Source organism: Halictus rubicundus, chromosome 1, assembly GCF_050948215.1.
Source record: "Halictus rubicundus isolate RS-2024b chromosome 1, iyHalRubi1_principal, whole genome shotgun sequence".
Classification (NCBI taxonomy): domain Eukaryota; kingdom Metazoa; phylum Arthropoda; class Insecta; order Hymenoptera; family Halictidae; genus Halictus; species Halictus rubicundus.
Window position 1 is genome coordinate 29,658,459 of NC_135149.1, and position 11,836 is coordinate 29,670,294.

Genomic DNA, 11,836 nt, shown 5'->3' on the forward strand with positions numbered 1-11,836 from the left:
GCTAATTCCCTCGTAAACGGTCTCCGGATCTGCATTCGTGTCCCCACGGGATCTTTCGAATTTCCTTGCGGCAGACCTTTTCAGGCTGTCCGGGAATTCTGGCGTGTACACATTTTCACTGACAGTCCGGTCAAATGGAAAAGGAGTCGTGTGATTCGCTCGTTTTGTGGTCGAGTAGAAACTTTGTCGACTTTAGTGGAGACTAAAAGGACATACCAGAAGTTCGCTTTGTGGCCTGGATTTTTTAAGAGAGTTCTAGTCAGTAACGCAAAAATATTTTGTATCGTGCGAAACGATGCAGGATTTGTTACAGAGGTCTGTAAGTAGATTCAGTCAATGATCAGACGGATTTTCCGTTCCCAATGCAGCTTCTTCTCAAAATTGATAACATTTTAGGTGGAATAAGTAGCGGAACAATTTTGTACACTGTCTAAGCCAGTGTGGAAATTATCATGATAAGTTGTAAGTAGATTCAGCCAGTGATCAGACAAATTACTGCTTTCAAAATTAAATTCTTTGCAATAATATTTTAGGTAAATTTAGTACCAGAGAAGTTTTGAGCATTGTCAGGAACTGCATGTAATTTATCGTGACAATTAGTAAGTAGATTCAGCCAGTCATCAGACAAATTACTGCTTTCAAAATTAAATTCTTTGCAATAATATTATAGATAAATTTAGTACCAGAAAACTTTCGTGCATTGTCTGGAACAGTGTGGAAATTATCATGATAAGTAGTAAGTAGATTGAGCCAGTGATCAGACAAATTACTGTTTCCAAAGTAAAATTCTTTGCAATAATATTTTAGGAAAATTAAGAACCAGAATAATTTTGTACACTGCCTAGGACAGCGTGGAAAGTATCATGATAATTTGTAAGTAGAATCAGCCAGTGATCAGACAAATTACTGGTTCCAAAATTAAATTCTTTGCAATAATATTTTAGGTAAATTTAGTACCAGAAAAATTTTGTACACTATCCAGAACAGTGTGGAAATTATCATGATAATTTGTGAGTATATTCACCCAGTGATCAGACAAATTACTGTCCCAAAATTAAATTCTTTGCAATATTTATAGGAAGTAATTAAAACAAATTCTTGCTTCCAAAACCGGATTCTTTGCAATGATATTCACAGTAAAATTAAATACTATAAAAATTGTTTGCACTGTCTAGAACAGTGTAGAAATTATCATGATAATTTGTAAGTAGATTCAGCCAGTGATCAGACAAATTACTGTCCCAAAATTAAATTCTTTGCAATATTTAAAGGAAGTAATTAAAACAAATTCCTGCTTCCAAAACCGGATTCTTTGCAATGATATTTACAGTAAAATTAAATACTATAAAGATTGTGTGCACTATCTGGAACAGTGTAGAAATTCTCATGATGATTTGTAAGTAGAATCAGTCAGTGATCAGACAAAATTCCCGGTCTGAAGCATGCTGTCAGGTCAGAAAAGGCAGTTGCCCGGCTGCTCTGTTATTTTCTCGTGCAAGTTTGTGGAAGGATGGCCCGTAGCGAGAGATTTTGAATTTTTGGCAGAGAGGAGTCGTAAAATCTCGGCACCGGGGGCTTCTCAGTAGCACGGGTCTTCCTAGAACCGGCGGAACGGCGCCCTTGAAGGAGCGGGTTTTGTCATCGAGCGTTCCGTCGAGAATCACCAATGTACGGACTTTCCACCGGCTGTTCTCGCTGTCAAACGAGTCTAGCATCGCGTATGCGAGTACGCGACGATGATACACGCGCAGTTCTTTGAACTCTGCCGTCGGATTTTTACGGGGAACGTGTTCTACATTCCCCCCGTGAGTTCGTGGGAAATTCATGCTTGGGGCTTCTGCGAACGAAAATGTCGCCTCTCGAGACGTTGACGAGGTCAGAAACAATTTGGACAATTTACGCAAACCGTAAACAATTTAAACTTTTAGCAGGGAAGCTGTGGGAAGAAAAAACTGAGTTGCTGGAATTTTTATTTTAGCACTTTCTGATGTTCGGTGCGAAATCTGGTCTCTTTACTGGATAATACATATTTGGGTTTGTTTATGCTATTTGAATAAATAATCAGGGAGGTAAATTATGACTTTATGCAATAGGTAGGAATATAAAAGATTATTTTTTTATTCTTGTAATGACAGATTTTTGCATTTTTAGTCTCCCATTGCAACTTTTTGTATTGTTGGTAGCGAGCAGCTGCTGCTGAATAAAATTCCATTATTGGAAACGTGAAATATGCAATCGAAATTTTGGAGTTTGTAAAAGTAGAGTTCTCTTTGCGTAATATAAACATAATAACAGTGTTTGGAATCCCACAACTGTGAAAAAAAAAGATTAAAGATTTACCAACACCTTCATTTTTACACAGAATATTTCTCCACAATCTCGAATTCTCCCTAGAAAAAATTACTGATCAGTTAAAGCATAAGTAAACGAGTAAATAAATACAACAGATATGTGTCACGTATCGCATTTATTCGTTTAACTGCGCAGTAAGAATTGCAAGCAGGTTCAAGACTTGCAATAAACATTTCTACTGAACAAACGGGGTCCACCGGAGCAGCAAACAACGGGAAACGATAAAAACTAGCACCGAGGGGTCGTGTTAAATAAATCCTCGAAGGCCGTCGGGTACGGGAAGCAAACTCTAGTGTTACAGATGCCGAATGAAAGGTGAAACGGCTCATCGAGGGGAATAATGGAGAGAAGGAGTATTGTGTGTCGCCGGCGACTTTTTCGTGAAACATTATTCCCCGGATCTGTCGCGATCGTGCTCGAATACATACGTATTTCATAATCATTCCGATTCGTCGTAGTTCTCGTCGCGCGGCGAGGTACGAGATGACCGGAGCCTCGCCGAATCATCGATGATGAGTCAGCGGATCGAGCGCGGCCGACGTTTTCCTCTTGGTTTTCTCACTTTTACTCGGCGAGCCACTTGGAAATTCATTGGACGTCCGACGGAAGTCGCCAAGGACCGCGATAAATATTTCAGCAGATGTTACTCGACATTATTGTTAATTATTTCGTGACCCGTTACGGTGTAACGCTCGCTCGAGCCTAAACTTAATATAAATTATTACGAATTTTGAGAAATAAACATTTTGGAGAAGTAAATTCTGGAGGATTACTCGAAACAAATTTTGAAGACTGCTGGGTAGCTAATTTAGACACTGATCACGACAATAGAGACTTTAATTGACGAGGTAGAATTAAAATGTGGTAGCATTTTCGTTGATGACGCAACTGATTCGAATAAACTAGACGAAAATTAGAAATTTTGAAGAAAATTATATAGTTATAGATTCTGAGATGAAAGAAACTCTAAGAGAAGGAGATATTTAATTAGGCTGTGATTAGGTGCTCGTTTGCAACTTCATTGGAACCAGTGACTCACCTGTGACCAGCTGTGATTTACTCACTGGAAATCTCGCTCTTGATTTTTAATTCCTTAAATCGATACAAGGAAATCTCTTTTGCAATCTAGAGGATTAAAAAAAATTGTACACCTTCTCAGAGACGTGTAGTAAATTGCCAATGATTAATTGAAATTTCTACGTGATTAATTTAAATTGATTGGACTGACACGAGGAATTATGGTTTTCTTTCAGACACGAGTACAGGGACGACAGAGTGGGCCTACTCATCATCAGCAACATCTTATCCAGCACCTCCGGTGAGCAGCGGTGGATCATTCTCACCAATTCCTGGTGGAGCGTTCTCGTATCCTGGTGAACCACTCTCTCACCATCCAACCACGGAACCAATGCCACTGCCCACTGGTAAGTGTCCTACATTCACGAAAGTCTGAAAAATAACATTAAAATATAAAATATTGTGAAACATCACGTCCTGATACAACTTCTGACTTCCGTGATGCAAGAGACGTTCGGAGAACGAGTTCTTCCTCCTCTGACGTAACAATTTCCAGTCGGTTTATTAAAGTTTTCTTGCATTTGTTGCCAGTTTGTTGGGATTTTCTCGTTTCTTCCTTATTGGTAGCTGACAGAGTGGTATCTCGTTATCGGAGTCATCAAGCGTTCAGAATCGCTTGGGAATCTCAGGGCAATTAAATTACAGTGCAGATCAATCTCAGCCAATTTATTCCTGCTACATCAGCATACAATCCTAGATAAATGATCAGATTTTTAGTACTGGTTATTCTTAGCAACAATCATTATTTCAATTAACGTTGACAGGAGATCCTTCAAGAATCATGCGTACCAGTATCTTCACTAGATAGAACCACTGTCTACTTAACCTGTCTACTTAAATCGTCAGAGCTTCAAGTGACATAATATTTACTTACACTTCAAAGTATTAACCTCTTAAGCTCGGCGCGATCGTCCGCAACTCCATCTACCATGTACGGTGCGCTTGTCCGTAACTCCGTCTCCCAGGGACGGCACGCTTGGCCGCGGACGGTAAAAAAGCCAGTATAGTGGTTCGTACTGTTCAAACTGACTATTTCCACGGAAGCCACTATAGTGGTTCGTAGCGTTCACACTGATTATTTCCACGGAAGCCACTATAGTGGTTCGTACTGTTCAAACTGACTATTTCCACGGAAGCCACTATAGTGGTTCGTACCGTTCGAACAGACTATTTCCACGGAAGCTACTATAGTGGTTCGTACCGTTCGAACTGATTATTTTCACGGAAGCCATTATAGTGGTTTGTACTGTTCCAACTGACTATTTTCACGGAAGCCACTATAGTGGTTCGTACTGTTCAAACTGACTATTTCCACGGAAGCCACTATAGTGGTTCGTAGCGTTCACACTGATTATTTCCACGGAAGCCTCTATAGTGGTTCGTACCGTTCACACTGATTATTTCCACGGAAGCCACTATAGTGGTTCGTAGCGTTCACACTGATTATTTCCGCGGAAGCCACTATAGTGGTTCGTACTGTTCAAACTGACTATTTCCACGGAAGCCACTATAGTGGTTCGTAGCGTTCGAACTATTTCCACGGAAGCCACTATAGTGGTTCGTACCGTTCGAACTGATTATTTTCACGGAAGCCATTATAGTGGTTTGTACTGTTCCAACTGACTATTTTCACGGAAGCCACTATAGTGGTTCGTACTGTTCCAACTGACTATTTTCACGGAAGCCACTATAGTGGTTCGTACTGTTCAAACTGACTATTTCCACGGAAGCCACTATAGTGGTTCGTAGCGTTCACACTGATTATTTCCACGGAAGCCACTATAGTGGTTCGTACTGTTCAAACTGACTATTTCCACGGAAGCCACTATAGTGGTTCGCACCGTTCGAACTCATTATTTCCACGGAAGCTACTATAGTGGTTCGTACCGTTCAAACCGATGCTTTCCACAGAAGCCACTATAGTGGCGTACCGTTCGAACTGAAGCTTTCCACGGAAGCCACTATAGTGGTTCGCACCGTTCGAACTCATTATTTCCACGGAAGCTACTATAGTGGTTCGTACCGTTCAAACCGATGCTTTCCACAGAAGCCACTATAGTGGTTCGTACCGTTTGGACTGATTCTTTCGTACAGTGCTTAAGAGGTTAATAATCCAGAAACAAATCAGGGTTTCGAGGCTTTCATTTGCAAGACAGGCAATCCTCTAATCTTCTCAGTTCCCCGAATAAGGATGCTAACAATTTTAGTTGTAAAAAATTTAAAAGGGACTAGTACCCAAAATCCTGAAGCACGAAGACTCCGACTCACCGACTCCAGTACTCTAAGCTCACAGAACCAGGTGTCTGTCCCGATCCCCAATCCTCTCCCAACTGAACCCTGGAAGAGCTACGATCGAACTCACCTTCTCTTCGAATTACAGTGCTTCCCTCGGAGAACCAGCAGGACACCTACACGCCTAACTGCGTGTCGATGTACCCCGGGCACGGTACATCCTCCTCCTCGCTACCTCTGGTTCCCAGCAAGTCCAGCGACCCGGACATCTTCGCCGGCGGAGGAACCGGAAGCGGAAGTCCAGGCTACCACTACAGCTCCTGGACCCCGGGACCTGTCACGCCAGTCCCGGTCGCCTCGCACAACTACAACCCGAACTACCAGGGCTACTACAACAATCCCAGTCAGAACTACATCAGTCCAGCGCCGATGGTGCTGTGCCCGCAGTTGTACAGCACCGTCAACCAGAATCAGATCCATCTACACCTCCATGGGGATCTGAGCGACGAACAGGTCACCATAGCTGGTAGCAATCTGACCATCAGCAGCAACAGACTGGAGATCGGAGTCCTGGGCGAGGAGAACGAGCAGAGGAACGACGTCTGGAGACCCTACTGAACGGATCCTGAAGACGGAGCGTACGATATCCTTGGAGAAGGCTCGGAGGAAGTGGAGGATACTATACCCGGTGTTTAATTGTGATATTGACATGGTGTTCTAGCTCGCAAACAGAGTAGAGACAAATTCTGAGAACTCTGAGGTCTCTGAGAACTCTCTTCATGTTGGTCTTGATAGTGAAGCTCAGTGTTTCGGTAATACCGTAGTGACTCGAAGAGCCCAGTGGACTGAGAAAGATTTGGCAGGCTCCGAGTCCCCTAGTGAACTGATTCGGGAGTGACCACTGTCTCAAGGACCAAGCCAGAGGGGAGAGTCCTTCCGGCAGGACCTGTAGATTGTGATTCGGCGGGGCGCGTGTTCGACGAGGTTGATAGTCATGTAACGTTGTAAATACACAGATATTTTCCATGAAATAAAGTCTTGCCTGAACAGGTTCCTGAAAATCCCCTTCTCGTTTCGGCGTGTTCATTCTCTCTTTCTCGTTCCTGCTGGCCGGCTTCCGGTTCGCGGAGGATTACGTGCGCCGGGTGTCGGGAACCGTTTACGTTCCCTCGGGAATCGAGATCGTCCGCGAAGGAGGGGGGAACGTAGGATGAAAGGATCGCCTTCATTAGCGAGCGAATATCCTTTTCGGCACGGGCAAGTAGAAAAATCTTTATCTGGCCGTTTCGCATGGGGGCAAACCACAGAGAAACGGCTCACCCCCCTCCCGGCCATCAGGCCACGGATAATCCTTTTCACGAGCGCAGCGAGCTCTATTTAATATTTAAAGCACGCTGGAAATGACGAACGGATGGATAGTTGCGGTCTACGCCGGCCAGCCTCGCAGTGTCCTACGTCCCTTTATTAGCAATCCGGACTCGCTCCGGCTGTCCCTGTCCCTCCGACGGGATCCCTGCCGTACCCGGACGCCATTTTTGTTGCCATCAACTGGCCGGCTGCATTAAACTTCCACGGAATTAACGGACACGTCGAAAATCTGCCACGGAAATCCAAACACGTTTGTTAAAGCCTGCATCGGTTCGCAAAATTCTTAAATTCACCATTTTTACAATACTATGAGCTATTAAATTAATTTATTTCTATAGGCGTGTAACAAAAACGGAATAATGAAAATACTGAAAAGTCTAAATTATTAGGGGTACCCATCAGTAATCAATTATTTGCAAAGTTTTGCCTTTTACAGTTTTCGGTAAAGCAGCCTGTGCTCAAAATATTCTAATAATTTTTTTTACAACCCTGTAATAAAATGGCGGCGTCCGTACCTTCCGAGGATCGTATTCGTCATTGCATGCTTTCTCATTTTCATGCGGGATTTAATGCAACGGTGACAACAAAGAAAATTTGCGATGTTTATGGAGATGTATTGAAGGTCAACAAGTGTCAACGTTGGTTCGGAAGGTTTGCTGCCGGTGATTATGATCTCTCTGACAGGCCTCGGACGACCAGTTGAATTTGATAATGACACCCTAAAATCTCTAGTGGAAGCTGATCCAAAATTAAGTATACAAGAATTATCGAGAAGCCTTGTGTCCATATGGTCAACTATACAAAGGCACCTACGCGAAATGGGAAAGGCATATAGGCAAGGAATATGGGCACCGCGTCAATTATCTGAGACCAACAAGAATATTCGTCGATCAATTTGCACTTCGTTGCTATCCAGATTTCGTAGAGATCCATTTCTTAGCAGAATCGTTACCGGAGATGAAAAATGGATTCTTTATGATAACGTAAAGCGTTCCAAGCAATGGCTTTCTGCAGATCAAACCGCAATATCAACCCCTAAACCTAGCTTATCACTTAGAAATCTGTTACTGTGCATTTGGTGGGACTGTCGTGGCATAATTCACTTTGAGTCGTTGAAACCTGGAGAAACAGTTACTGCTCAGTTGTATTGTCAGCAATTACAACGGCTGTATTCAGAACTATTGAAAAAGGGGGCATCTTTGGTCCACGGAAAAGGTGTAATACTGCAAATTAACTATGCCCGGTCCCATACAGCGAAACTCACTCAGGAAAAAATCAAAGAATTGCAATGGGAAGTTTTACCGCACCCCCGTACTCACCCGATATTGCTCCCTCTGATCTTTTCAGATCTCTGGAGCATTGTTTAAGAAATAAAACATTCTGTAGAAGATGCAAGGAGGCACCTTGAGTCACATTTTACTTAACCCTGGATTTCTATAAGAGGGGGATTGAAAATTTGCAGGAAAGATGGCAAACTGATAATGATGGAGATTATATAGTAAATTAAGAAATAAAAACTTGAATTTACGACAAAGTTTGTTTTAGATTTCAAAATAATTGATTACTTATGGGACCTCCTAATAATACCAAATCTATATTAATTTTCCTTGGTACTGGGCTAGCTCTGGGTTAATTAATTTTAATAATACTATGGTAGTATGACGACTCTTTTCCTTCTACTGTCTCAGGTTTCACATACTCGTTTTTATTATAAACGTATAAAATTCGCAGTCTTGTGAGAACTTCACTTGCAAAGCTTCGTAGATTTATTATTAAGCAGCCTAAATTTGACAAGCTTGACTTTATCAATTAAAATGACCTACCACTGAAAGTATCCTCGAAATAATTCAGATTTTGTCACATTTGAAGAAGTTTTATAGTAGTATAATTGAATTTCTTCAGAAATTTTCCACGAATTCATCCGAACAACTTAAACAATTTCAACAAACAATTTTGAAAAGGCAGAAACTAGTGGTAGGTTTAGCGCTGAATATTTTGCGACTCTTCTTCCACCGAAGGAAACGATATTGGAGTTAAACGGTCGATTCGAATGTTTCTCAATGAATTTTGAATAGTTCTGAAGATTGCGTTGTGCAATCGCTGTAGAAAGTCAGCTAAATGTCGAGTCCCGACGAAAATTGCTCGCCGAAAGAGGAATTAATAGATGAGCCGATGCATAGGACGAAGAAAAGGCAATCATCGTGATTGGGAGGTTGCAGCTACTGCTGCACGTCCATTTCCCGTTTACAAACGATCTCTTCTTTTCGACTATAATCGCCACAAAAAGGGAAGAGGATTATTCTACGAGGAGAGACGAGCGGAATTCCTTCGCTGCAATTTGCCTTTTCGGTTAAATGCACTTTCCTGCTGCGCAACGCGGGGAATTACGCGCAAAAAAACATTTGAAAAACACAGGCTAATCAAGGTATTAAACATTAGCATTGAGCCCATCGACTCGTTTATATTGCTTCTAGGAAAAATTGAGTAGGATACTCAGGAAATAATTAACAGAACAGCGTGAAAAATTGCCAATTAGCACTTAACAAATAACGTGGGATGCCACAGATTTACATTCATTTTACACAATTTTTTGAACAGGGAAAACAACTCTATGTTTTCCTTGGTACATTGTAGAATGCTTTATAAAAATAGGAGTTTGTCTAAAAATTAATTATGAATGGCACAATAATATACAAAATAATCTTTAATAATAGGACCTTGCATTTGCAATATAATTATAAGAAATATAAAAAGAAGGTGGCACATAGTTCTGCCTGTATAAAAATGCTTCCAGAAAATTGAGCAAAATTATCAATGAAAAATAAATGTTTCCTAGGTTCTAATAGTTTGTAAAATAATTTCTAAAAATGGGAAGCTCCCGAAGGACTCACAGTTCGATCGCGAATGGTGTAGGGACGAAGTGATTCGTCGTGGAAATTGTTTCAGGAGGTGGGAGAACGATGTGAAAATTCATGGTGTCTAGATTTTCTTGGAGGAAGATGGTTCTATGTGCTCTTCGCGGACGATGAGACGCTTCCCGGTGACTTCTTTCGCTTCCTCTTCGGTCATGTTTACTGCCCCAGCGAATGGGACTCCAGGACAGGAATAAAAGCGTGGAATAAGCCGAGAGGCGGCCGTCGCTCGTAAGCTTTCCTCTTTACGAGGACGACTCGACCGCAGACAAGAGTCTCCCGCCCTTTCCTGTGCCCGTTAAAACGAAGTAAAATGCTGTCCGCCTCGCAGGAAATGGTCGACACCTTCGATACATCTTGGAATTTGTCGTTGACCCTACGCGAGACTCCCTTTTGCACCCTTTCAATCCTAATTTCACACCCCTTCGACCAGGATTCCTGCTCTAAACCCATAAAACTCAAATCCTATTCCATCCATAACACAATAAGTTGGAGCTATTAGGAAACGATCAATGAAAATTTTACGAAGCGTTACTAAATTACAATTCCAGAGAAATGATTAATGGAGACTTTGCAAAGCGTTTCACTCGGTTAAAGAGGCAAGGAAAATTCTGATACTCGATCCAAGTCTCTGAATTAATTTTTGGGGCATTATTGTTGCGTTGCATAACTCAAAAAATATCCAATGAACCCTTTGGAAAGCACTGAATCTTTACTTAAAGCTAATTTGAGTGCACTGAATTAATTTCTGCGGCACTGATGGACCACTGGAATAGGTTCTGCTATTTTCTGTTGAAATATTACCATTTTAATATTCAGTAGGAGAGCTTAAATTTTACAAAAGTGAATTTCTGTATTCAGGAGAGAGAATTTATTTAATTTTGAGTTAAAATGGTGAAGATTGGAGGCCAGAAAATTGTTTAACTCTGCAGAAATTGGTTGCTGATTCTGTGGATCTGAGTGGATGTGAATTAGGAGATTCTTTTAGCGTTTTTCTGTGGAAATGACGGGCGAGGGTTCATAATAAATGCACCTTTTATTCGTTCATACTGTTTCACGTACACATAGGCAAACTGTTCAGCCTTAGAGTCACAGTTCGTACTTCGTTACAATGGAAAGGAAACAGGGTTGTACGTAGGCACGTTTTATTATCGATTATTAATCCGTCCGCGATGATTTTCCCTCTTTCTTTTTTGTTTTTGTGTTTTCTTTGCGAAAATTAAACGTCTCGACGTTCAACAACATTATTTTTCCAACACTGGCAGAGTCCAGGACCAGAATATCGCGTGGAGAAAGAACACCGAAACGGCGATCAAATGTGTACAACGTTCGGACAAATTCCCGTTATTCGTTTTTTCCTTGTCTCTAATTTACAAACGGCATACAAAATATATTGTATAATATATTATATCGAAGCGATCAAAGGAAACAAAAGTCGACTAGCCGTCCGCTAAACAACACGGAAAATTAACGAGAGAAATATCTAGCTGCTCCCGTTGGATCCCCGAGATCTGTCGGGAGTACTATTTACAATAAAATTCTAACAATATTCTTCTTCCTCGTCTGCTACGATTCTTCACTCCTCTTCTTCTTCTTCTTCTTCTTTAATTCTTTGGCAAACACTGGGAGGATCTGTTAATATGCATCCTCCCTGAAACTCTTTTCTGTAACATTTCTAAACGTTTCTAACCTTCGGATTCAACGACAATTCTTAACTTTTCTAGCTCACTAATTACATTTAGATTCTCGTCTCTTACTAGTACAAATAATAAATTACACCGTGGGGGTGGGGAGGTGCTGCTTCGACTAGGATGGCCTGCAAGATGGCACTCCGTTGTTAAACATTTAAAAAATCAATCCTCGGGAACACCATAAAAGAATTTAAAGTGCAATGT

General features: G+C 41.4%; 1 protein-coding gene across 1 annotated transcript in view; it reads left to right on the top strand.

Annotated features, from left to right (window-relative positions):
* The window catches only part of LOC143360856 (uncharacterized), a 71,986-nt gene extending 65,707 nt beyond the window's left edge, over positions 1-6,279 (top strand). The window contains exons 5-6 of the mRNA XM_076800011.1: positions 3,606-3,776; positions 5,810-6,279. Of these exons, the coding sequence (XP_076656126.1) occupies positions 3,606-3,776; positions 5,810-6,279 (641 nt within the window). The remainder of the gene's footprint in view (positions 1-3,605; positions 3,777-5,809) is intronic.
* Positions 6,280-11,836: the final 5,557 nt, after the last annotated feature.